The 22,705-nt window shown below is 46.0% G+C and overlaps 1 protein-coding gene across 1 annotated transcript; it reads right to left on the bottom strand.

Moving 5' to 3' along the window:
* Positions 1-8,574: 8,574 nt before the first annotated feature.
* LOC109210894 (proline-rich protein 2-like) lies at positions 8,575-17,286 on the bottom strand. The gene is made up of 3 exons (XM_019374369.1): positions 16,725-17,286; positions 8,739-8,843; positions 8,575-8,690 (listed from the first exon to the last, which is right to left on the bottom strand). The coding sequence occupies exons 1-3, from the start codon at positions 17,284-17,286 to the stop codon at positions 8,575-8,577; spliced, it is 783 nt and encodes a 260-aa protein (XP_019229914.1).
* Positions 17,287-22,705: the final 5,419 nt, after the last annotated feature.

Below are 22,705 nucleotides of genomic sequence, written 5' to 3'. Positions count from 1 at the left end.
AGATAAACCAACTTCCAGGATCGGATTTTCAAAGCCTTTCTCTTATTTGGGATGTGTCAAAGTTCCAAGGAACTTCAAGAATTCCAGGAAATGCTTACACGCCAAATATCATTGCAGAATCAGATTATAGAGCAGTGTGGAAGGGCCAGCCCTCAAATGTCCAAGTTCAGAGGGAACACAAGGTCCCAAGGCAAGGCTCATAGGAGGGGGGCAGAACTTAGAGACTAGGAGTAAGTGTAAGTGCAATGAAAGGGAATTATGGGGGAGCTAGGGCAGGCAGATGGTCATGCCTAGCAACTGGTATGCTGGCAAACCCCTGACTAGCCTGTCAGCCTTAGAATTGGGGAGTTAAGACCTTGTTGAAGGTCAGGTTCAGCCCTGAACAACAATTGGGATGCTGCCAGGCCATACCTTAACTCAGCATATATGGGGGAATGGGGGTATGGGAGCAATTGTTTATACTAGCAGCAAGAAACAAAAAAGAACAGGCAAAGCATATAGATACTTTAAAATTAACTTTGCAGAAAATTGAAGGCAGGCATGGATACAGGGACTATAAATAAACACATTGGGGAGATGCTGAAATTAATCTTAGAGCATACCAGTTCAAAGAAGCAAGTAAGGAGAAACAGTAGACTTATGAGAGCCAAAGTGCAGTCAAGAAGCAAGAGTATAGGTTTAGAAGAGAGTTGTGATTTCTGTATGCTTTATCGTGTGTGTGTGTGTGTGTGTTATTTAGAATTGTGTCATGTATTTATAGTGCAGAAGAGAAGCAGAAATAGGTAAGAAAATAGTTTGAAAGTCAATCACACAAGGTTTCCCTTTAATTAAGGGATTCTGATTTCAAACGGCAAGGTAAATAAGGAAAGGGGTTAATCAAACACTTTTCAAAGTAATGCAAGAAGGGTAAATACATAATAGTTATTTAAGGAAAGGGTTTTGACAGTACACGGTCATGAAAATTAAGGAAAGGAAATCAATTGACAGCCAAGCAATCAAGAGTCGAAAATTTTGTATGAATGAACCAAGTCAGAAAAAGGTAAAGAGAGGCTTTACTTAAGAAGAATCAGTAGTAATCAATTAACCCCCTAAAAAGGGTTATGATTTGAACACAAGTTGGAAAACCTTTCAAAGAAAATTTTTAACATGCATATAAAAGGGATTGTCATGCTAATCAGAAAAGTCTTAGTGTAGAAGAATTCATACACAAAAGGATTCAAACTCAGTACACGGATTCCAAAGTGATTTTGAGAGAGTCCAGAGCTCAAATAGAACCCTAGTCCAAACACACAAAACCAAACTCGCCAAAAACCCCAAATCCTAGGGTTTTCGACTTGAATCAAATGCAAAGAAGAGAAAACACGCAGGTATAGTAGAATGTTCAATGCAAACAGAGTAAGGCAATTAATTCGAAACACGATGAGAGTAGAAGAAACAGTAGAGGAAAATATGCTTAAGCAGGCATAGTAAGAACACTTAATGAACATGGTAGGAAAATACAGTAGGTGAAGCATAATCAAGTCATAGTGGAAGGCAAGTAGCAGAACATAGCGTGTGAAGACATAGCGTAGAAACATTGTATAGAAACACGGTAGAAGGAAGAACAAAATATGGCAAACATAGTAAAAAAAAAGGAAACATAAGAACATAGCAGAGACAAACATACACAAGAAAGGGAGAAGAAAAGTCGAAAACATTTAAGCATTTTTCAGAAACCCTAAGAAAGAAATGACTTTGAAAGTAAAAATTTTAAAGAAAAGTTGGGGAAACCTCTTAAAAACTCAAAGTAAAGCATGAATACACACAGATCTGAAGAGAATTGGAGAAAAACCTCGACAGCTAGGATTTCAGATGAACCCTAGAATGAGAAAGGCTTCGAAAATGTCCGATCTAAGTCTGATAAGACCGGGAACAGGCTCAGGAGGCCAAGATGTGCCGGAGCCAGGCCGGAGATGGCCGGAAACCTCAAGTCGGCGGAGGTCTGGGTGGAGACCTTTGATGTCTAGCCTCAAACCTTCGAATACCAAGCACACATGAGCGGTAGGGGGTGAGTATGAGGGTTTCATGGCTTGAGAAGCCATGGAAACCGGCGAGAATTGCAGGGATTAGGGTTAGCTTGGGTGGAGGCGACCAGGGTTTGCAGAGAGAATAGGAGAGGAAGGGGATTCAAGGGCGGCGGGTTAGGAGAAATGAATTAGAGTTGGGGGGTTTGGCAAATTAAAAACGAAAGGGTGTGTTTGGGCCGTTGATCTTTTAGATCAACGGCTGTGATTTAAAAGGGGGGTCCGGTCGGGTAATTTAATTGGGTCAGGGGTTGGGTTGATATTAGGAATTGGGCCGGTTGAAATTGGGTTTAAATTGGGGGCTGTAATGTGGCTATAATTGAAATGCAGATGGGCTATATATTAAATAGCCAATTTCCCCTTTTAATTTAATTAAAATGGTTAAAATAATATTAAAAACTAATTTAAAAGCACTGAATTAATTAATAATTTATAAATGTTAATCTAAAAATACTGGGAGCAATTTTATAATTATAAAATGCTATTAATCGCAATATAGGCTATAATTGCAATTTTATGCAATTTTAGCTTAGAAATATCAAATAAATTTATAAAAGAAATGCAAAAATCACCTTAATTATATTGTGCTGTAAATATGAGGATGGAAATAAATTACTCACCAGAATGATAGTTTTGGGAATAATTATTGGATTTTGTACTGCTAAAACAAATAATAAAATAATTTTGAAAAGCTTTAAAAATTAGAAAAAATGTCAAAATTCTTGGGCATACTTATATATGCATGTACATGTTATTTTGAGAATATTTTGAGTATAAAAATAGATAGGTAAAAATTGGGTATCAACACCCATAAACCAAGTATTGAACTCACATTAAGTAGAAGTAACTTACCTTACAAATGCTACGTTAAAATCCCTCTTTGGAAGCTCCCGAATCGCCCAAACAATAAATGAAATTTGTCAAAAATGACACATTCCCGTATTAAATGAAGGCACTGCCTTCAGCGATTTCCGCACCTGCGGTTAGGGGACCGCACCTGCGGTCTCGCTTCTGCGAGGGAAGGTCCGCACCGGCGGAGTTGGACTGGACTGGCTGGGACCGCTTCTGCGGTCTGGGGGCCGCTCCTGCGGTTCTGCTTCTGCGGAAGAGGAGCCGCATCTGCGGTTCCTGGGCTCCTCCCCTTGGCCGCACCTGCGAAGGCTCGACCGTTTATGCGGTCTCGTACCTACGGTTGACCAACCGCAGGTGCGGTTATGACAGATACCTGGAGCTTCAGCTCCTTCCAAAACATTCCAACTCCACTCGAGCCTCGTCCGATTGACGCTTGGGGCCTCCGGGCCCCGCCCGAACATACCGACAAATTCGAAATGACAAAACGGACTTGCTTGCACCCTCGAAACGCCCGAAACAACGCTAAATCTAAGAATCACCCTGTAAAACCATTTGAATCAAACTTATGAACTTCAAGTTCTTCAATTTACATCCAATGCGAGGAAACACACTTATACCACTCGGATTGACACCAAATTTTGCTTGCAAGTCTTAAATGACAATACGGAACTATTCCAGGTCTCAGAATTTCGTTCGGACCTCGATAGCAAAAAACCCGCTCCAAATCAAATATTTAAGAACTTCAAAATCCTTAAGGAATCAACTTTCACTAATAGGCTCCAAAACACTCCGGGGTCATCCAAAACCCAAGCCGGACATACGCCCAAGTCTGAAATCATCATACAAACTTGTTGGAATCTTGAAATCCGGATTCCGAGGTCGTTTACTCAAAGCGTTGACCGAAGTCAAACTTGGCCTTTTAAGCCAACCTTAAGAAACCAAGTGCCCCGATTTCAACCCAAACTCTTCCAAATCCCGAACCAACCATTCCCGCAAGTTATAAATTAGTAAAAGCAAGTACGGGAAGTCTTATTTAGGGGAACGGGGTTCTAGAAAGCAAAACGACCAGTCGGGTCATTTCATTCTCCACTTCTTAAACAGACGTTCGTCCTCGAATGGGTTTAGATTAATACCTGAAGTGCCAAACAAGCGTGGATATCTGCTCCGCAATTCCTCCTCGAACTCCCAGGTTGCTTCCTCGACTGGTTGGCCCCTCCACTGGACCTTTGCCGCAGAAATCTTCTTGGCTCTCAACTGGCGATCTTGTCTATCAATAATGGCAACTGGCTCCTCCTCATAACCCAAACTCTCATCCAGCTGAATAGTACTGAAGTCTAACACACGGGACAAGTCGGCGTGGTACCTTCGAAGCATAGATACGTGATAAACTGGATGGACTCCCGATAAGCTGGGAGGTAAAGCAAGCTCGTAAGAAACCTCCCCAACTCGCCTCAACACCTCAAATGGGCCAATAAACCTTGGGCTCAACTTGCCCTTATTCCTGAATCTCATAATACCCTTTATCGGGGAAACTTTCAAGAGAACCTTCTCGCCGACCATGAATGATAAATCACGCGCCTTCTGATATTCATAACACTTCTATCTGGACTGAGCTGTGCGAAGCCTCTCCTGAATCAACTTTACCTTCTCCAAGGCATCTCTCACCAAATCTGTACCATACAACTTAGCCTACCAGGCTCGAACCACCCGATAGGAGAACGACAACGCCGATCATATAAAGCCTCAAATGGAGCCATCTCGATGTTGGACTGATAACTGTTGTTGTAAGCAAACTCGGCCAAAGGCAAGAACTGATCCCACTGTCCTCCAAAGTCAATCACATATGCTCTAAGCATGTCCTCCAAAATCTGAATTGTACGCTCCGACTGTCCGTCGGTCTGAGGATGGAATGTTGTGCTAAGCTCCGCACGGGTCCCCAACTCACTCTGAACAGCTCTCTAGAAATATGAAGTGAATTGAGAGCCTCTATCTGATATGATGGAAACAGGCACACCGTGCAACCGGACTATCTCCCGAATGTAGATCTGTGCCAATCTCTCTAAAGTATAAGTAGTCACCACTGGAATAAAGTGTGTCGACTTGGTCAACCTATCGACAATGAACCAAACCGCAACAAACTTCTGCAATTTCCGCGGTAACCCAACTACGAAGTCCATAGTAATGCGCTCCCATTTCTACTCAGGTATGGGCATCTGCTGAAGTAGGCCACCTGGCCTCTGGTGCTCATACTTAACCTGCTGGCTATTCAAACACCCAGCTACATACTCAACTATGTCTTTCTTCATCTGCCACCACCAATAATGTTGTCTCAGGTCACGATACATCTTCATAGCACCTGGATGAATGGAATACCGTGAGTTGTGTGCCTCATCTAGAATCCTCTCCCTCAAGCTATCAACATTAGGTACACATAGGCGACCCTGGAGTCGTAGAACACCATCCTCGCCAATAGAAACCTCCTTGGCACTATCCCTGTAGCACCGTTTCTCCGAGAACTGCCAAGTGCGGATCATCAAACTGCCGAGCCTTGATCTACCCCAAAAGTGAAGATTGAGCAACAACACACGCAAGGACTCGGCTGGGCTCTGAGATGTCCAACCTCACAAGTCTGTTAGCCAAGGAGTGAATGTCCAAAGCTAGTGGCCTCTCCTCCGCTGAAATGAATGCCAAGCTACCCTTACTCTCTACTTTCCTACTCAAGGCGTCCGCGACCACATTTGCCTTGCCCGATGATAAAGAATGGTGATGACATAATTCTTTAGTAACTCCAGCCATCTACGCTGTCTCAAATTGAGTTCCCTCTGCTTGAACAAATGTTGCAAGCTGCAATGATCAGTGTAAACCTCACATGACACCCCATACAGATAATGCCTCCATATCTTAAGAGCATGAACAATCGCTGCTAAATCCAGGTCGTGCATAGGGTAATTCTTCTCATGGATCTTCAGCTGACGTGAAGCATATGCAATAACTCGCCCATCCTGCATCAACACACATCCCAAGCCAACGCGTAAAGTATCGCAATATACCGTATACATCCCCGAACCGGAAGGCAACACAAGAAACGGTGTTGTAGTCAAAGCTGTCTTGAGCTTCTGAAAGCTCGTCTCACAATCATCGGACCAACGAAAAGGAGCACCCTTCTGGGTCAATCTAGTCAGAGGTGATGCAATAGATGAAAAGCCCTGCACGAATCGGCGGTAATAACCTGCTAACCCCAGGAAACTCTTGATCTCAATCACTGAAGTAGGATGTCGCCAACTCTGAACTGCCTCAATCTTCTTGGGATCCACCTTAATACCCTCTCCTGACACAATATTCCACAAGAATGCCACTGACTCTAGCCAAAACTCACACTTGGAGAACTTAACATATAGCTTCTGCTCTCGCAAGGTCTGAAAAACTACTCTCAAATGCTGCTCGTGCTCTCCCAGGCTACGTGAGTATATCAACATGTCGCCAATGAAGCGATAACAAAGGAATCAATATAAGGTCTGAACACCCTGTTCATCAAGTCCATAAACGCTGCTGGGGCATTAGTCAAGCCAAAGGACATCACTAGAAACTCATAATGGCCATATCTAGTAAGGAAAGCAGTCTTCGGAACATTTGAGTCCCGAATCTTCAACTAATGGTACCCTGATCTCAAGTCGATCTTAGAGAACACCCTAGCACCCTGCAACTGGTCGAACAAATCATCAATGTGCGGCAACAGGTACTTGTTCTTGATGGTACCCTTGTTCAACTGGCGGTAATCAATGCACATCCGCATGGTCCCATCCTTCTTCTTTACAAACGACACTGGTGCACCCCAAGGTGACACACTTGGTCTAACAAACCCTTTTGCTAACAACTCCTTACGATGCTCCTTCAACTCCTTCAAATCTTTCGGAGCCATACGGTACGGTGGAATAGATATAGGCTGGGTACCTGGAGCCAAATCAATGTAGAAATCAATATCACAATCCGGTGGCATGCTAGGAAGGTCAGAAGGAAACACATCGGCGAACTCCCGGACTACTGGTATTGAATCAATCATCGGAGACTCTGCGGTGGTGTCCCGAACATAGGCTAGATAAGCCAAATAACCCTTATCGTCCATATGTCGAGCCTTCAGAAAAGAGATCACCCGAACAGATGCACTAACTGAGGAACCCTTACACTCCAACCTTGGCAACTCTGGCATCGCTAAAATAACAGTCTTGGCATGGCAATCCAGGACAGCGTGGTATGGGGATAACCAATCCATGCCAGGATGACCTCAAAGTCGGTTATATCAAGCAACAGGAGATCTGCTCTAGTCTCGAAACCATAGAATGTGACCACACAGGACCAGTAGATCCGATCCATAACCATAGAATCGCCCACAGGAGTGGACACATGAAAGGGAGTACCCAAGGACTCACGAGGAATATCCAGGAAATGAGCAAACAGAGATGACACATATGAATAGGTAGACCCTGGATCAAATAGCACTGAAGCATCCCTACCACAGACGAAAATAATACATATGATAACGATATCTGAGGCCAATGCATCTGGTCTGGCCGAAAAAGCATAGAATCCAGCTGGAGCGCCGGCTGGCTAGCCTCCACCTGGCTGAGCAGTAGCTGGCTAACCTCTCCTTGCTTGGCCTCCACCTCTAGGACGACCCCTACCAGTCTGTCCTCCGCCTCTAGGCGGCTGGGCAACCGGTGCTGTAACCATGGGCTGCTGACTCTGCTGTACTGCCTTGCCCCAAAGCCTGGGGCAGTATCTCCTCATATGACCAAGGTCTTTGCACTCAAAACAACCCCACGGTGCGGCGACCTGTTGCCCTGATGTCTGACCCTGATGGCCTGTAGACCCATTAGAAGAAGCCTGAATAGCCGGTGGACGGTATGAACTCTCTGGTATGGCGCAGAAATAGGGCGCGCTGGAGCACCTCGAGGAGGTGGCAGTGCTGAATATAGGTGCTTTCTGGGCTGACCCCTCCCAAACTGACCTCTGCCCCTAGCCGGGGCGTCTCTGAACTATCCGGAAAATCTAGCCCTCTTGTCCTGCGGCATCTGCTCCCTACCTCTTAGAAGGTAGCCCTCAATTCTCCGAAAAATCTCCACCACTAGCTGATAAGGAGTCCCCATCTCCACCTCTCGGGCCATGTTGGCCCTAATGCCAGAATGCAACCCTGCAACGAACCTTCGCACCCTCTCTGCGTCAGCAGGAAGTATCATCAGTGCATGGCGGGATAAGTCTGAAACCTCACCTCATAGTCCGTCATCGACATCTGACCCTGCTCAAGCTTCTCAAACTGATACCGCAACTCTTCCCTCTCAAAGGGTGGAATATGCCTGTCCGGGAATAACTGTGTGAACTGACCCCAAGTGAAGGGAGGAGAACTTGCTGGCCTGCCAAGAACATAGGACTGCCACCATCTACAGGCCCTGCCCTCCAGCTGGAATGTAGTGAAGTCAACCCCATAAGACTCCAATATCCTCATGTTGTGCAGTCTATCCCTGCACCTATCAATGAAATCCTAGGCATCCTCATGACGCTCACCCCCGAAGATAGGAGGGTGTAGCCTAGTCCACCTGTCCAATAACTTCTGCGGATCGCCATCCGCAGCTGATCTGGGCTCGGGTACCACTGCAGCAACTGGCTAAGCCCTATCCGCGGGTAGTGCCCCCGGAGTCTGATACACTGCAGCTGCATGACCCGGAGCCTGGGCAGTAGGGGTCTGTGCTCCTCTTCCCGCCTGAGATATAGTTGGGTTCGCTGGAAATAAACCAGTCTGAGTCATGGTATCCATGAACCACAACATACGACCCATGACCTCTTGGAAACCCGGTGCCGTCATAAAGTCCGCCGGGGTAGGCTCAGCTACAGGAACCTTGCCCTGCTCCTCAAAGATAGGATCCCCCGCAGGATCTGCCGGTAGTGCAATTGGGACAGCTCTGGGATGCCCTCGTCCCCTACCACAGGCCGGTGCCCTCCCTCGGCCTCTAGCAATGTGGGGAGCAGCTCCTCCTAGGTCTGGAACGTCTGCCGTGCGCGTCCTCACCATCTGCGAGAGAATAGAAGAAGGAAATTTAGTATACCATCAACTGCACGATAGAAGATGAATAAAGAGTAGTTTCCTAACACCCTATAGCCTCCCAATGATAAGTACAGACGTCTCCGTACCGATCCGCAAGACTCTATTAGGTTTTCCCATGACTTGTGAGACCTACGTGAACCTAGTGCTCTGATACCATGTTGTCACGACCCAAATTCCATTATAGGTCGTGATGGCGCTCAACACCGTTGTCAGGCAAGCCAATCCTAATCAACTAGTGAGTCCCCATTATTTTTCCAACACATGCCAAACTTTTCCTTAACAGTTAAGCTTTTTAACAGTCGGTAATCAACAAGTTTGTAATGACATAAATACATCCCAAAATAATAGTCTACAGTGTGTGCAAGGAACTAGTGTCACAAGTACAAGGGCAACTAGTAGAATGTACAAAATATCAGTATCCTACTGCCTGAAATAGAATAGACCATACATAATAATAACAAATAAGAGAACTCCAGTATGCTGCTGAACGACTCAAAATGGGGTAGCTCACCGTAAGATCTCGATCAGGAATCAGGAACGCGCGCCGGAGGGGTAACTAGATGCACCTGCCTCAGATCCTCTACAGTTAAGTACATAAGTGTAATATGAGTACATAAACAACATGTACCCAACAAGTATCCAGTCTAACCTCAAAGAAGAGTGACGAGGGGTCGACTTGACACTTACTAAGGTCAATATCAATATTACTTAAAGATAACGCTAAGCATGGATAAGATGGATAGAACGACAAATCTCAAAATCAAGGAGGACGATATATCAATTTCAGTCATGTCTTATAATAGTTGCACTTCAAAGCATTTAAACAGAGTAAGTCATGGATAAAATTCACATAAATAACATGCGCACGTTATGCCGAGGTCGTACGGCCCGGTCCAACATAATAATAACTGTGCACTGCCACAGGGTCGAATGGTGCGAACCATAGATGCATCTATTTCTACCGAGGCGATCGGCCCGATCCACAAATAGCAATTACAATCAAGAAGGCACATAAAGGCGCATTTATAGTCAAATAACTTCATACAAGTTCTCAAGTAAGTGCGTACATTCGTTTATATTTATTTTCAATCCCTAACATGTCCTAAGTGATCTCATTAATAATTAAGAACATAAGCATTTCCAAGTATGGCATGATACGGGTCCTAAACTACCCCAACAATTAGCATGATAGTAGCTACGCACGGACTCTCGTCACCACGTACGTACGTAGCCCCCACAGACAATCACATACATTTATTTAATTCACTTAGTGGTGTATTTCCCTCTTACGAGGTTAGAAAGGAGACACACCTCGCTCCGAAGCTTACTTCCAATATCAAGTACGCGCTCAAACCCTCAATTTGGAGCCAAACGATCCAAAACTAATTAAACGGGGTAAGAACTAGTCAATACAAGCTCAAGAGTTCATATTCTAACCATTAAAGAAATTTCCCAACCCTAAATACATGTCACGACCCATTTCCTCAATAGGTCATGATGGCGCCCAACACCATTGCCGGGCAAGCCAACGCGGAAGTTTAATTAAATTCTTCTTTTTACTTTTTTGCCAATTAGTTTCAGAAATCCCTTAAGTTAAGGTTAAAAACAAGTAATGGCCATTAAGGTACCCAAAATAGTTATACAATTTCCAAAAGAAATAATCTACTAAAGTATGTGCCAAGACCTGGTGTCACAAGTTACTGGCAACTAGTAGAATATACAAAAGTACAATCCTATCCTACTGTCCGAAATGGAATAGACAGCAAAAATAAATAAGAGAAACTCCATCAAGCTGCTGAACGGCACAGGAAGGGAGCAGCTCACCGTGGAAGTCTCAGAATAGGCTCAGTGATACGCACCAAACTGATAGCCAGATGTACCTGCCTTAGACCCTGTACAATTAAGTACAGAAGCATAGTATGAGTACATAAACAATATGTACCCAGTAAGTATCCTGTCTAATCTCGAAGAAGTAGAGACGAGAAGTCGACTTGACACTTACTAGGGTCAAAATAATATGAGATACTAATTACACTGTGCATGGGTAAAAGTAATCAAATAGCAGTATGTAGCAAGAACTAACAGGTTCTCCCCTAAGTAATGTCACTACTGGCAACTTCATTCCAGGGCAATTAATAATCTAAATCATAGAATTCTGAATAAAACGGGCGCAAATAGTGCCGAAGTCTTACTGCCCGATCCAACATAAAGTAAATTGTGCATTGCCGAGGGTCGAGCGGCACGAACCATAGATGCATCTATTATCCCGCTCTCGAATCAACCATACGACGCGGTCACATGTAATTAAACATATCAATAGACAACAATGACATATAGCTGGAGACAAGCTACTCAATGCATTTTTCATCTGTCCTTTTTACAAGCCAAGAATGGTCATGTTCCTCTTAAGTAATCTCAATTATCATAATCTCCACGATTAAACAATCTAAATTAAACATAGAGTTGCAAAGATACCACATAAAGCATGCTTTTGGGTCCTAAACTACCCGGACTTAGCACAATAGTAGCTACGCACGGACTCTCGTCACCTAGTGCGTACATAGCTCCCCGCATTTAATGACAAATTATTAGATTATATCACCTATGGGGAGAATTCCCTCTTACAAGGTTAGATAGGAGACTCACCTCGCTCCAATGTGCACTTCCAATACCAAGAATGAGCCCGAACCCTCAAATCGGAGCCGAACGATTCAAAACTAGATAAACAAGGTAGGAACTAGTCAATATAAGCTTACAAGATAATTTTCTAACTATTTACGCAATTTCCCACCCTTAAACACAAATTTCCTAAAATCCGACCCCGGGCCCACGTGCCCGGATTCCTAATTTTTTCGAAGGAAGTTGTTCTCTACAACCTAAGGATCGATAATATATGATTTCTAATTTATTCCATTACAAATTTCGTAGTTAAATCTAACTTTTATTAGAACCCTAGGTTTTTGCTCTAACCCCATTATTTCACCTTAATACTAGTGTTTAATCTACCTAAGACATAATTATTAAGCTAGAAATAGGTAGACCACACTAACCTCAAGATGCTAGGTGAAGTTCTTCTCTCAAAAGCTCTAAAATCGCCAAATGGAGGAGTGAAAAAGTGATAAAAATGACTTAGAACCCGTATTATATGAACCTCACTGCATCAGCGATTTTCGCATCTGCGGTCCCGCATCTGCGAGAAATGGACCGCATCTGCGAAATGGGCCAAAAGAGATGGGACCACTTCTGTGGTCTCGAGGCCGCATCTGCGGAGCCGCTTCTACGGCTTGGGAGCCGCTTCTGCGGTTCCTGGCCTGGCCTGCCCTGGGCCGCTTCTGCGATGGAAGGACCGCATCTACGGTCTCGCACTTGCGTTCCACCAACCGCAGGTGCGGTTATGACAGAAGCAGCAGCTTCAGCTCTTCCCAAAAATTTGCACTTCACTCGAGCCTCGTCCGATTGACGCTCGGGCTCCCGGGCCCTGCCCGAACATACCGACAAGTTTGAAATCACGAGATGGACCTACTCGAACATTCGGAACACCCGAAACAACGCTAAATCTAGGAATCACCCCCTAAAACCAAATGAATCAAACCTATGAACTTCAAGTTCTTAATTTTCCTCTAACAGGCCAAGACGCCCTTAAACTACTCGGATTGACACCAAATTTTACGGGCAAGTCATAAATGATATTTCGGACCTGTACCGGGCTTCGGAACCAACATACGAGCCCGATATCCATGAAATAAATCATTAATTAGTTTCTTTAAATCCTTAAAACTTAAAATTAACAATTTCTAGTAAAAATTCATTACTCGGGCTAGGGACCTTGGAATTCGATTCCGGGCATACGCTCAGGTCCTATATTTTCCTGCGGAGCCTCCGGAACCGTCAAAACACGAATTCGGGCCCGTGTGCCCAAAATGTTGACCAAAGTCAAACTTAGCCTTTTGAGAAAATCCTAAAGAGTCAAATGTGCATAATTCAATCCAAACCCTTCCAAATCCCGAACCAACCATCTCCGCAGGTCATAAATTAGTTAAAGCAAGCATGGAGAGTGTTATTTGGGGGAACGGGTTCTAAAAAGGCAAACGACCGGTCGGGTCGTTACATCCTCCACCTCTTAAACAAACGTTCGTCCTCAAACGGGCATAGGAAAGTACCTGAAGTGCTGAATAAATGGGGGTATCTACTCCGCATGTCCTCCTCGGACTCCCAGGTCGCTTCCTCGACTGGTTGGCCCCTCCACTGGACCCTCACTGCGGAAATCCTCTTGGACCTCAACTGGCGATCTTGTCTATCAATGATGGCAACTGGCTCCTCCTCATAACCCAAACCCTCATCCAGCTGAATAGTACTGAAGTCTAACACATGGGATAGGTCGGGATGATACTTCTGAAGCATTGATACATGAAAAACCGGATGAACTCCCGATAAGCTGGGGGGCAAAGCAAGCTCATAGGCAACCTCCCCAACTCGTCTCAACACCTCGAAGGGGCCAATAAACCTTGGGCTCAACTTGCCCTTCTTCCCGAACCTCATAATACCCTTCATTGGCGAGACTTTCAAGAGGACCCTCTCACCAACCGTGAATGATACATCACGTGCCTTCTGATCCGCATAACTCTTCTGTCTGGACTAAGCCGTGCGAAGCCTTTCCTGAGTCAACTTCACCTTGTCCAAGGCATCTTGCACCAAATCTGTACCGTATAACTTAGCCTCACTCGGCTCAAACCACCCGATAGGAGAACGACACCACAGACCGTACAAAGCCTCAAATGGGGCCATCCCAATGCTAGACTGGTAGCTGTTGTTGTACGCAAACTCCGCCAAGGGCAAGAACTGGTCCCACTGCCCCCCAAAGTCAATCACACAGGCTCTATGCATATCCTCCAGAATCTGAATCGTCCACTCGGACTGTCCGTCGGTCTGAGGATGGAATGCTGTGCTGAGCTCTACGCGGGTCCCCAACTCACTCTGAACAGCTCTCCAGAAGTGGGAAGTGAACTGAGGGCCTCTGTCTGATATAATGGAAACAGGCACACCGTGCAACCGGACTATCTCCCGAATGTAAATCTGAGCATACCTCTCTGCTGTATAAGTAGTCGCCACTGGAATAAAGTGAGCCGACTTGGTCAACCTATCAACGATGACCCATACTGAATCAAACTTCCGCAAGGTCCGCGGCAACCCAACTACGAAATCCATGGTAATGCGCTCCCACTTCCACTCTGGTATAGGCATCTGCTGAAGTAGGCCACCTGGCCTCTGATGTTCATACTTGACCTGCTGGCAATTCAAACACCTAGCTACATACTCCACTATGTCTTTCTTCATCCTCCGCCACCAATAATGCTGCCTCAAGTCACGATACATCTTCGTAGCTCCCGGGTGGATGGAATACCGCGAACTGTGTGCCTCCTCTAGTATCCTCTCCCTCAGACCATCAACATTAGGAACACATAGACGACCCTGGAGCCGCAAAACACCATCCTCGCCAATAGAAACCTCCTTGGCACCTCCCTGAAGCACCGTCTCTCTGAGAACCGCCAGATGTGGATCATCGAACTGCCGGGCCTTTATCTCCCCCAATAATGAAGACTGAGCAACCATACACGCAAGAACCCGGCTGGGCTCCGAAATGTCCAACCTCACTAGTCTGTTAGCCAAGGACTGAATGTCCCAAGCTAGTGGCCTCTCCTCTGCTGGAATGAATGCCAAGCTACCCATACTCTCTGCCTTCCTGCTTAAGGCATCCGCGACCACGTTCGCCTTGCCCGGATGATAAAGAATGGTGATGTCATAATCCTTCAGTAACTCAAGCCACCTGCGCTGCCTCAAATTAAGATCCCTCTGCTTGAACAAATGCTGCAAGCTACGATGATCAGTATAAACCTCGCATGACGCCCCATACAGGTAGTGCCTCCATATCTTAAGAGCATGAACAATCGTCGCCAACTCCAGGTCGTGCACAGGGTAATTTTTCTCATGAATCTTCAGCTGACGGGAGGCATATGCAATAACTCGTTCCTCCTGCATCAATACACAGCCCAAGCCAACGCGCGAAGCGTCACAATATACCGTATACATCCTTAAACCGGAAGGTAACACAAGATTTTGTGCTGTAGTCAAGGCTGTCTTGAGCTTCTGGAAGCTCGCCTCACAATCATCGGACCAATGGAAAGGAGCACCCTTCTGGGTCAATCTAGTCAGAGGTGATGCAACAGATGAAAAGCCCTGCACGAATCGCTTGTAATAACTTGCTAACCCCAGCAAACTCCTGATCTCGGTCACTGAAGTAGGTCGTGGCCAACTCTGAACTGCCTTAATCTTCTTGGGATCCACCTTAATAACCTCTCCTGACACAATATGTCCCAAGAATGCCACTGACTCTAGCCAAAACTCACACTTGGAGAACTTAGCATATAGCTTCTGCTCTCGCAAGGTCTGAAGCACTACTCTCAGATGCTGCTCGTGCTCCTCCAGGCTACGTGAGTATATCAAGATGTCGTCAATGAAGATGATGACGAAGGAATCAATATAAGGCCTGAACACCCTGTTCATCAAGTCCATGAATGTCGTGCATTAGTCAAGCCGAAGGACATCACCAGAAACTCATAATGGCCATATCTAGTCCGGAAGGCAGTCTTCGGGACATACCGAGTCCCAAATCTTCAACTGATGGTAACTCGACCTCAAGTCGATCTTAGAGAACACCCTAGCACCCTGCAACTGGTCGAACAAATCATTGATACGAGGCAGAGGATACTTGTTCTTGATGGTGACTTTGTTCAATTGGCGGTAATCAATGCACATCCGCATAGTCCCATCCTTCTTCTTCACAAATAACACCGGGGCACCTCAAGGCGATACACTAGGCCTAACAAACCCCTTTGCTAACAACTCCTCAAGCTGCTCCTTCAACTCCTTCAATTCCTTAGGAGCCATACGGTACGGTGGGATAGATATAGGCTGGGTGCCTGGAGCCAAATTAATGCGGAAATCAATATCACAATCCGGTAGCATGCCAGGAAGATCAAAAGGAAACACATCAGCGAACTCTCGAACTACTAGAACTGAATCAATCGTCGGAGAGTCTGCGGTGGTGTCCCGAACATAAGCCAAATACGCTAAACACCCCTTCTCGATCATTTGCCGAGCCTTCAGGAAAGAGATAACCCGGCTAGGTGTATCAACTATGGAACCCTTCCACTCCAATCCTGGCATCGCTAAAGTAACAGTCTTGGCGTGGCAATCTAGGACGGGATGATATGGAGATAACCAATCCATGCCAAGGATAACCTCAAAATCGATCATGTCAAGCAACAGGAGATCTGCTCTAGTCTCAAAACCACAGAATGTAACCACACAGGACCGGTAGATCCGGTTTACAACCACGGAATTGCCCACAGGAGTGGACACATGAATAGGAGTGCCCAAAGGTGCAGGAGGAATAACCAGGAAACGAGCAAACAGAGATGATACATATGAATAGGTGGACCCTGGATCAAATAATACCGAAGCATCTCTGCCGCAGACGAAAATAATACCTGTGATAACGGCATCTGAGGCTAATGCATCTGGCCTGGCTGGAAGAGCATAGAATCTAGCTGGAGCGCCGGCTGGCTGGCCACCGCGTAACTGAGCAGTAGCTGGTTGACCTCTCCCTGTCTGGCCTCCACCTCTAGGACGGCCCCTACCGGTCTGCCCTCCACCTCTAGGTGGTGGGGCAGCCGGTGCTGAAACCATAGGCTGATGGCCCTGCTGTACTGCCTTGCCCCTAAGTTTGGGGTAGGTCCTCTTTATGTGACCCGGATCTCCACACTCGTAGTAGCCCCTCGGCGCCATAGCCTGCTGCCCTGAAGTCTGAGCCTGCCGACCCGAATATCCACCAGAAGGACCCTGAATGGCTGGTGGGCGATAAGAACTCTCTGGCATGGCATTAAAGTAAGCACTGGGAGAACCCTGATGACCAGAATACTCGCTGGAAGAACCCTGACTAGGTGGTGGACGGTAAGAACCCTCCGGCATCGCACTGAAATAAGGTCTCACTGGAGTACCTCGGGGAGGTGTTGGTCTTGAATACGGGGGTCTGCCCGATTGATCCCTCCTCGTGTGCCCCCTACCCCTGGCTGGGGCGCCTCTGAACTCTCCGAAAAATGGGGCCCTCTTGTCCTGCTGAAACTGCTCTCTACTCCTCTGGCGATAACCCTCAATCCTGCGAGCGATTTCCACTACTAACTGATACTCAGTACTGATCTCTACCTCTCGGGCCATGCTAGCTCGAATACCGGGGTGCAACCCTGCAACAAACCTCTGCACTCTCTCTGCATCTGTGGGAAGTATCATGAGTGCATGGTGAGACAGCTCAAAAAATCTCGCCTCATAGTCGGTCACGGACATCTGACCCTGCTCAAGATGCTCAAACTGATACCGCAGCTCTTCCCTCTCAGAGGGTGGGATATACCTGTCTAAGAATAGCTGTGTGAACTGACCCCAAGTGAGGGGAGGAGAACCTGCTGGCCTGCCAAGAGTATAGGACTGACACCATCTGCGGGGCCTGCCCTCCAGCTAAAAAGTGGTGAAGTCGACTCCATGGGACTCCAATATCCTCATGTTGTGCAGTCTATCCCTGCACCTATCAATAAAATCCTGAGCATCCTCATGACGCTCACCCCCGAAAATAGGAGGGTGAAGTCTAGTCCATCTGTCCAATAACTTCTGCGGGTCACCATTCGCAGCTGGCCTGGGCCCGGGCACCACTGCAGCGACTAGCTGAGCCCCATCTGTGGGTAGAGCGCCCGGAGTCTGATACACTACAGCTGCATGCCCAAGAGCCTGAGCAGTAGGGGTCTGTGCTCCCCCTCCTGCCTGTGATGTAGCTGGATCTGCTGGAAATAGTCCAACCTGAGTCATTGTGTCCATGAACCGCAGCATACAACCCATGACCTCCTGGAAGCCCGGTGCTGTCATAAAATCCGCCGGGGTAGGCTCGGCTGCGGGCACCTCGCCCTGCTCCTCAATAATAGGGTCTCCCGCGGGATCTGCTGGTGATGCTACTGGGACAGCTCTGGGACGCCCTCGTCCCCTACCTCAGGCCGGTGCGCTCCCCCGGCCTCTGCCTCGGCCTCTGGTAGCGGGGGGAGCAGCCCCTCCCGGGTCCGAAACATCAGCCGTGCGTGTCCTCACCATCTGTGAGAGAGTAAAGAAGGAAACTTAGTATACTGACCACTGCACGAGAGGAAATGAATAAAGAGTAACTTTCCTAAAACCCTATAGCCTCTCAAAGATAAATATGGACGTCTCCGTACCGATCCGCAAGACTCTATTAGGTTTTCCCATGACTTGTGAGACTTACGTGAACCTAGTGCTCTGATACCATGTTGTCACGACCCATTTCCGCAATAGGTCGTGATGGCGCCCAACACCATTGCCGGGCAAGCCAACGCGGAATTATAATTAAATTCTTCTTTTTACCTTTTTGCCAATTAGTTTTGGAAATCTCTTAAGTCAAGGTTAAAAGCAAGTAATGGCCATTAAGGTACCCAAAATAATTATACAATTTCCAAAAGAAATAATCTACTAAAGTATGTGCCAAGACCTGGTCTCACAAATTACGGGCAACTAGTAGAATATACAAAAGTACAATCCTATCCTACTGTCCGAAATGGAATAGACAGCAAAAAAATAAATAAGAGAAACTCCATCAAGCTGCTGAACGGCACAGGAGGGGAGCAGCTCACCGTGGAAGTCTCGGAATAGGCTCAGTGATACGCACCAGACTGATAGCCAGAGGTACCTGCCTCAGACCCTGTACAATTAAGTACAGAAGCGTAGTATGAGTACATAAACAATATGTACCCAGTAAGTATCCTGTCTAATCTCGAAGAAGTAGAGACGAGAAGTCGGCATGACACTTACTAGGGTCAAAATAATATGAGATACAAATTACACTGTGCATGGGTAAAAGAAATCAAATAGCAGTATGTAGCAAGAACTAACAGGTTCTCCCCTAAGTAATGTCACTACTGGCAACTTCAATTTCAGGGCAAATAAGAATCTAAATCATAGAAATTCTGAATAAAACAGGCGCAAATAGTGCCGAGGTCGTATGGTCCGATCCAACATAAAGTAAATTGTGCACTGCCGAGGGTCGAGCGACACGAACCACATATGCAACTATTACGCCGCTCGCGAATCAACCATGCGACGCGGTCACATGTAATTGAACATACCAACAGACAACAACGACATGTAGCTGGAGAGAAGCTACTCAATGCATTTTTTCATCTTTCCTTNAACTCCGCCAAGGGCAAGAACTGGTCCCACTGCCCCCCAAAGTCAATCACACAGGCTCTATGCATATCCTCCAGAATCTGAATCGTCCACTCGGACTGTCCGTCGGTCTGAGGATGGAATGCTGTGCTGAGCTCTACGCGGGTCCCCAACTCACTCTGAACAGCTCTCCAGAAGTGGGAAGTGAACTGAGGGCCTCTGTCTGATATAATGGAAACAGGCACACCGTGCAACCGGACTATCTCCCGAATGTAAATCTGAGCATACCTCTCTGCTGTATAAGTAGTCGCCACTGGAATAAAGTGAGCCGACTTGGTCAACCTATCAACGATGACCCATATCGAATCAAACTTCCGCAAGGTCCGCGACAACCCAACTACGAAATCCATGGTGATGCGCTCCCACTTCTACTCTGGGATGGGCATCTGCTGAAGTAGGCCACCTGGCCTCTGATGTTCATACTTGACCTGCTGTCAATTCAAACACCTAGCTACATACTCCACTATGTCTTTCTTCATCCTCCGCCACCAAGAATGCTGCCTCAAGTCACGATACATCTTCGTAGCTCCAGGGTGGATGGAATACCGCAAATTGTGTGTCTCCTCTAGTATCCTCTCCCTCAGACCATCAACATTAGGAACACATAGACGACCCTGGAGCCGCAAAACACCATCCTCGCCAATAGAAACCTTCTTGGCACCTCCCTGCAGCACCGTCTCTCTGAGAACCGCCAGATGTGGTCCAAGAGGATTTCCGCAGTGAGGGTCCAGTGGAGGGGCCAACCAGTCGAGGAGGCGACCTGGGAGTCCGAGGAGGACATGCGGAGTAGATACCCCCATTTATTCAGCACTTCAGGTTCTTTCCTATGCCCGTTCGAGGACGAACGTTTGTTTAAGAGGTGGAGGATGTAACGACCTGACCGGTCGTTTGCCTTTTTAGAACCCCGTTCCCTCAAATAACACTCTCCGTGCTTGCTTTAACTAATTTATGACCTGCGGGGATGGTTGGTTCGGGATTTGGAAGGGTTTGGATTGAAATATGCATATTTGACTCTTTAGGATTTTCTCAAAAGGCTAAGTTTGACTTTGGTCAACATTTTGGGCAAACGGGCCCTAATTCATGTTTTGACGGTTCCAGAGGGTCCGCAGGAAAATATGGGACCTGGGTGTATGCTCGGAATCGAATTTCGAGGTCCCTAGCCTGAGTAATGAATTTTTATTAGAAATTGTTAATTATACAAGTTTCCTAGAATTCATCACCGGGCCCACATGCCCGGATTCTGGAAATATTTTAGGGAAGTTGTTACCCATAACCTAAGGATCAAGAATATATGATTTTTACTTCATTCCATAACAAATTTCGTGGTAAAATCTTGTTCTTATCAAAACCCTAGGTTTTACTCTAATCCCATGATTTTCAGTTTTTCACTAATTTTAATGTGTTAATCTACCCATAAACCAAGTATTGAACTCACACTAAGTAGAAGTAACTTACCTTACTAATGCTAGGTTGAAATCTCTCTTTGGAAGCTCCCAAATCGCCCAAACAATGAATAAAAATTGTGTCAAAAATGACACATTCCCGTATTAAATGAAAGCACTGCCTTCAGCGATTTCCGCACCTGCGGTTAGGGGACCTCACCTGCGGTCTCGCTTCTGCGAAGGAAGGTCCGCACCTGCGGAGTTGGCCTGGGCTGGCTGGGATTGCTTCTACGGTCTGGGGGCCCCTCCTGCGGTTCCGCTTCTGCGGAAGAGGAGCCGTATCTGCGGTTCCTGGGCTCCTCTCCTTGGACGCAGCTGCGAAGGCTCGACCACTTCTACGGTCTCGTACCTGTGGCTGACCAACCGCAGGTGCGGTTATGACAGATACCTGGAGCTTCAGCTCCTTCCAAAACTTTCCAACTCCACTCGAGCCTCGTCCGATTGACGCTCAGGGCCCCCGAGCCTCGCCCGAACATACCGACAAGTTTGAAATCACAAAACAGAATTGCTCGCACCCTTGGAATGCCCGAAACAGCGCTAAATCTAAGAATCACCCCCTAAAACCAATTGAATCAAACTTATGAACTTTAAGTTCTTCAATTTACATCCAATACGACGAAACACACTTATACTACACAGATTGACACCAAATTTTGCGTGCAAGTCTTAAATGACATTACGGAACTATTCCAGGTCTCAAAATTCTGTTCGGACCTCGATAACACAAAAACCCGCTCCAAATCAAATATTTAAGAACTTCAAAATCCTTAAGGAATCAACTTTCACTATTAGGCTCCAAAACACTCCAGAGTCATCCAAAACACAAGTCGGACATACGCCCAAGTCCAAAATCATCATACAAACATGTTGGAACCTTCAAATCTGGATTCCGAGGTCGTTTACTCAAAACGTTGACCGAAGTCAAACTTGGCCTTTTAAGCCAACCTTAAGGAACCAAGTGTTCTGATTTCAACCCGAACTCTTCCAAATCCCGAACCAACCATTCCCGCAAGTTATAAATAGTAAAAGCAAGTACGAGAAGTCTTATTTAGGGGAACGGGGTTCCAGAAAGCAAAATGACCAGTCGGGTCGTTACACAAACAAAGTGATTCAGACGTATAAGCTATTAGCAAGTGACAATTTTAAGGTAGTTTTCCATATCCTCAAACAAATGAACACCATTCTTGTCAAGAACTATATTTAATCAAAACGAATTAACGTTATTTCATAAAATAAATACTACTACTTGATACTAATGACTACTACTCATGTAATGAACTATGATTACATGATGTTTATTCGCTAACTATTATGAATAGGAAAAAATTAAAAGGCAAACTACTCAATCATCTTTAACCACGGATCCATCATTGATCAAGTGATCTATTTTTCCATCAGGGTGCTCAAAGAAGTCTGCCACATCCAGGTGGGTGATATCAAATTCATTGTCATAGACAAGATTAGCTTAAGGGCCTTTATTCTTTAGAGGTGCTTGATAAAGCTCAACCAAATGTCTTGGTGTACGACAAATACTAGCCCAATGTCCTTTTCCACCACAACAATAACATTCAGTTTCTGAACCATTTGCCTTTGGCTTCTCATCTTTCTCTTTCCAGTTTTGGTGGTTATTTTTCTTTGTGGGGTGGTTAAGACCAGGAAATTTCTTCCTTGTCCACGGCCACGGACACGACAATGACCACGAATAGCGCCATAGCCTTTTCCACGCTTAGCATAATAGGAATACACCTCATCCACTTCAGGAAATGGTGTAGACTGATCGAGGCCAACCCTGTACTACTACAAAGTAGCAAGAGTGCTCGAAGCAACTTTTACCCGAAGATCGGGATCGATTTCCACAAGGAGCTAGAGAAGCGAATTGAGTTTCTATCTAAATTGGAGTTGCGTAATTATTCCTAATT

The sequence above is a fragment of the Nicotiana attenuata genome, unplaced genomic scaffold (assembly GCF_001879085.1).
Source record: "Nicotiana attenuata strain UT unplaced genomic scaffold, NIATTr2, whole genome shotgun sequence".
NCBI lineage: Eukaryota > Viridiplantae > Streptophyta > Magnoliopsida > Solanales > Solanaceae > Nicotiana > Nicotiana attenuata.
Note: the sequence above shows the minus strand (reverse complement) of the source record. Positions and strands in the feature narration are given on the sequence as shown.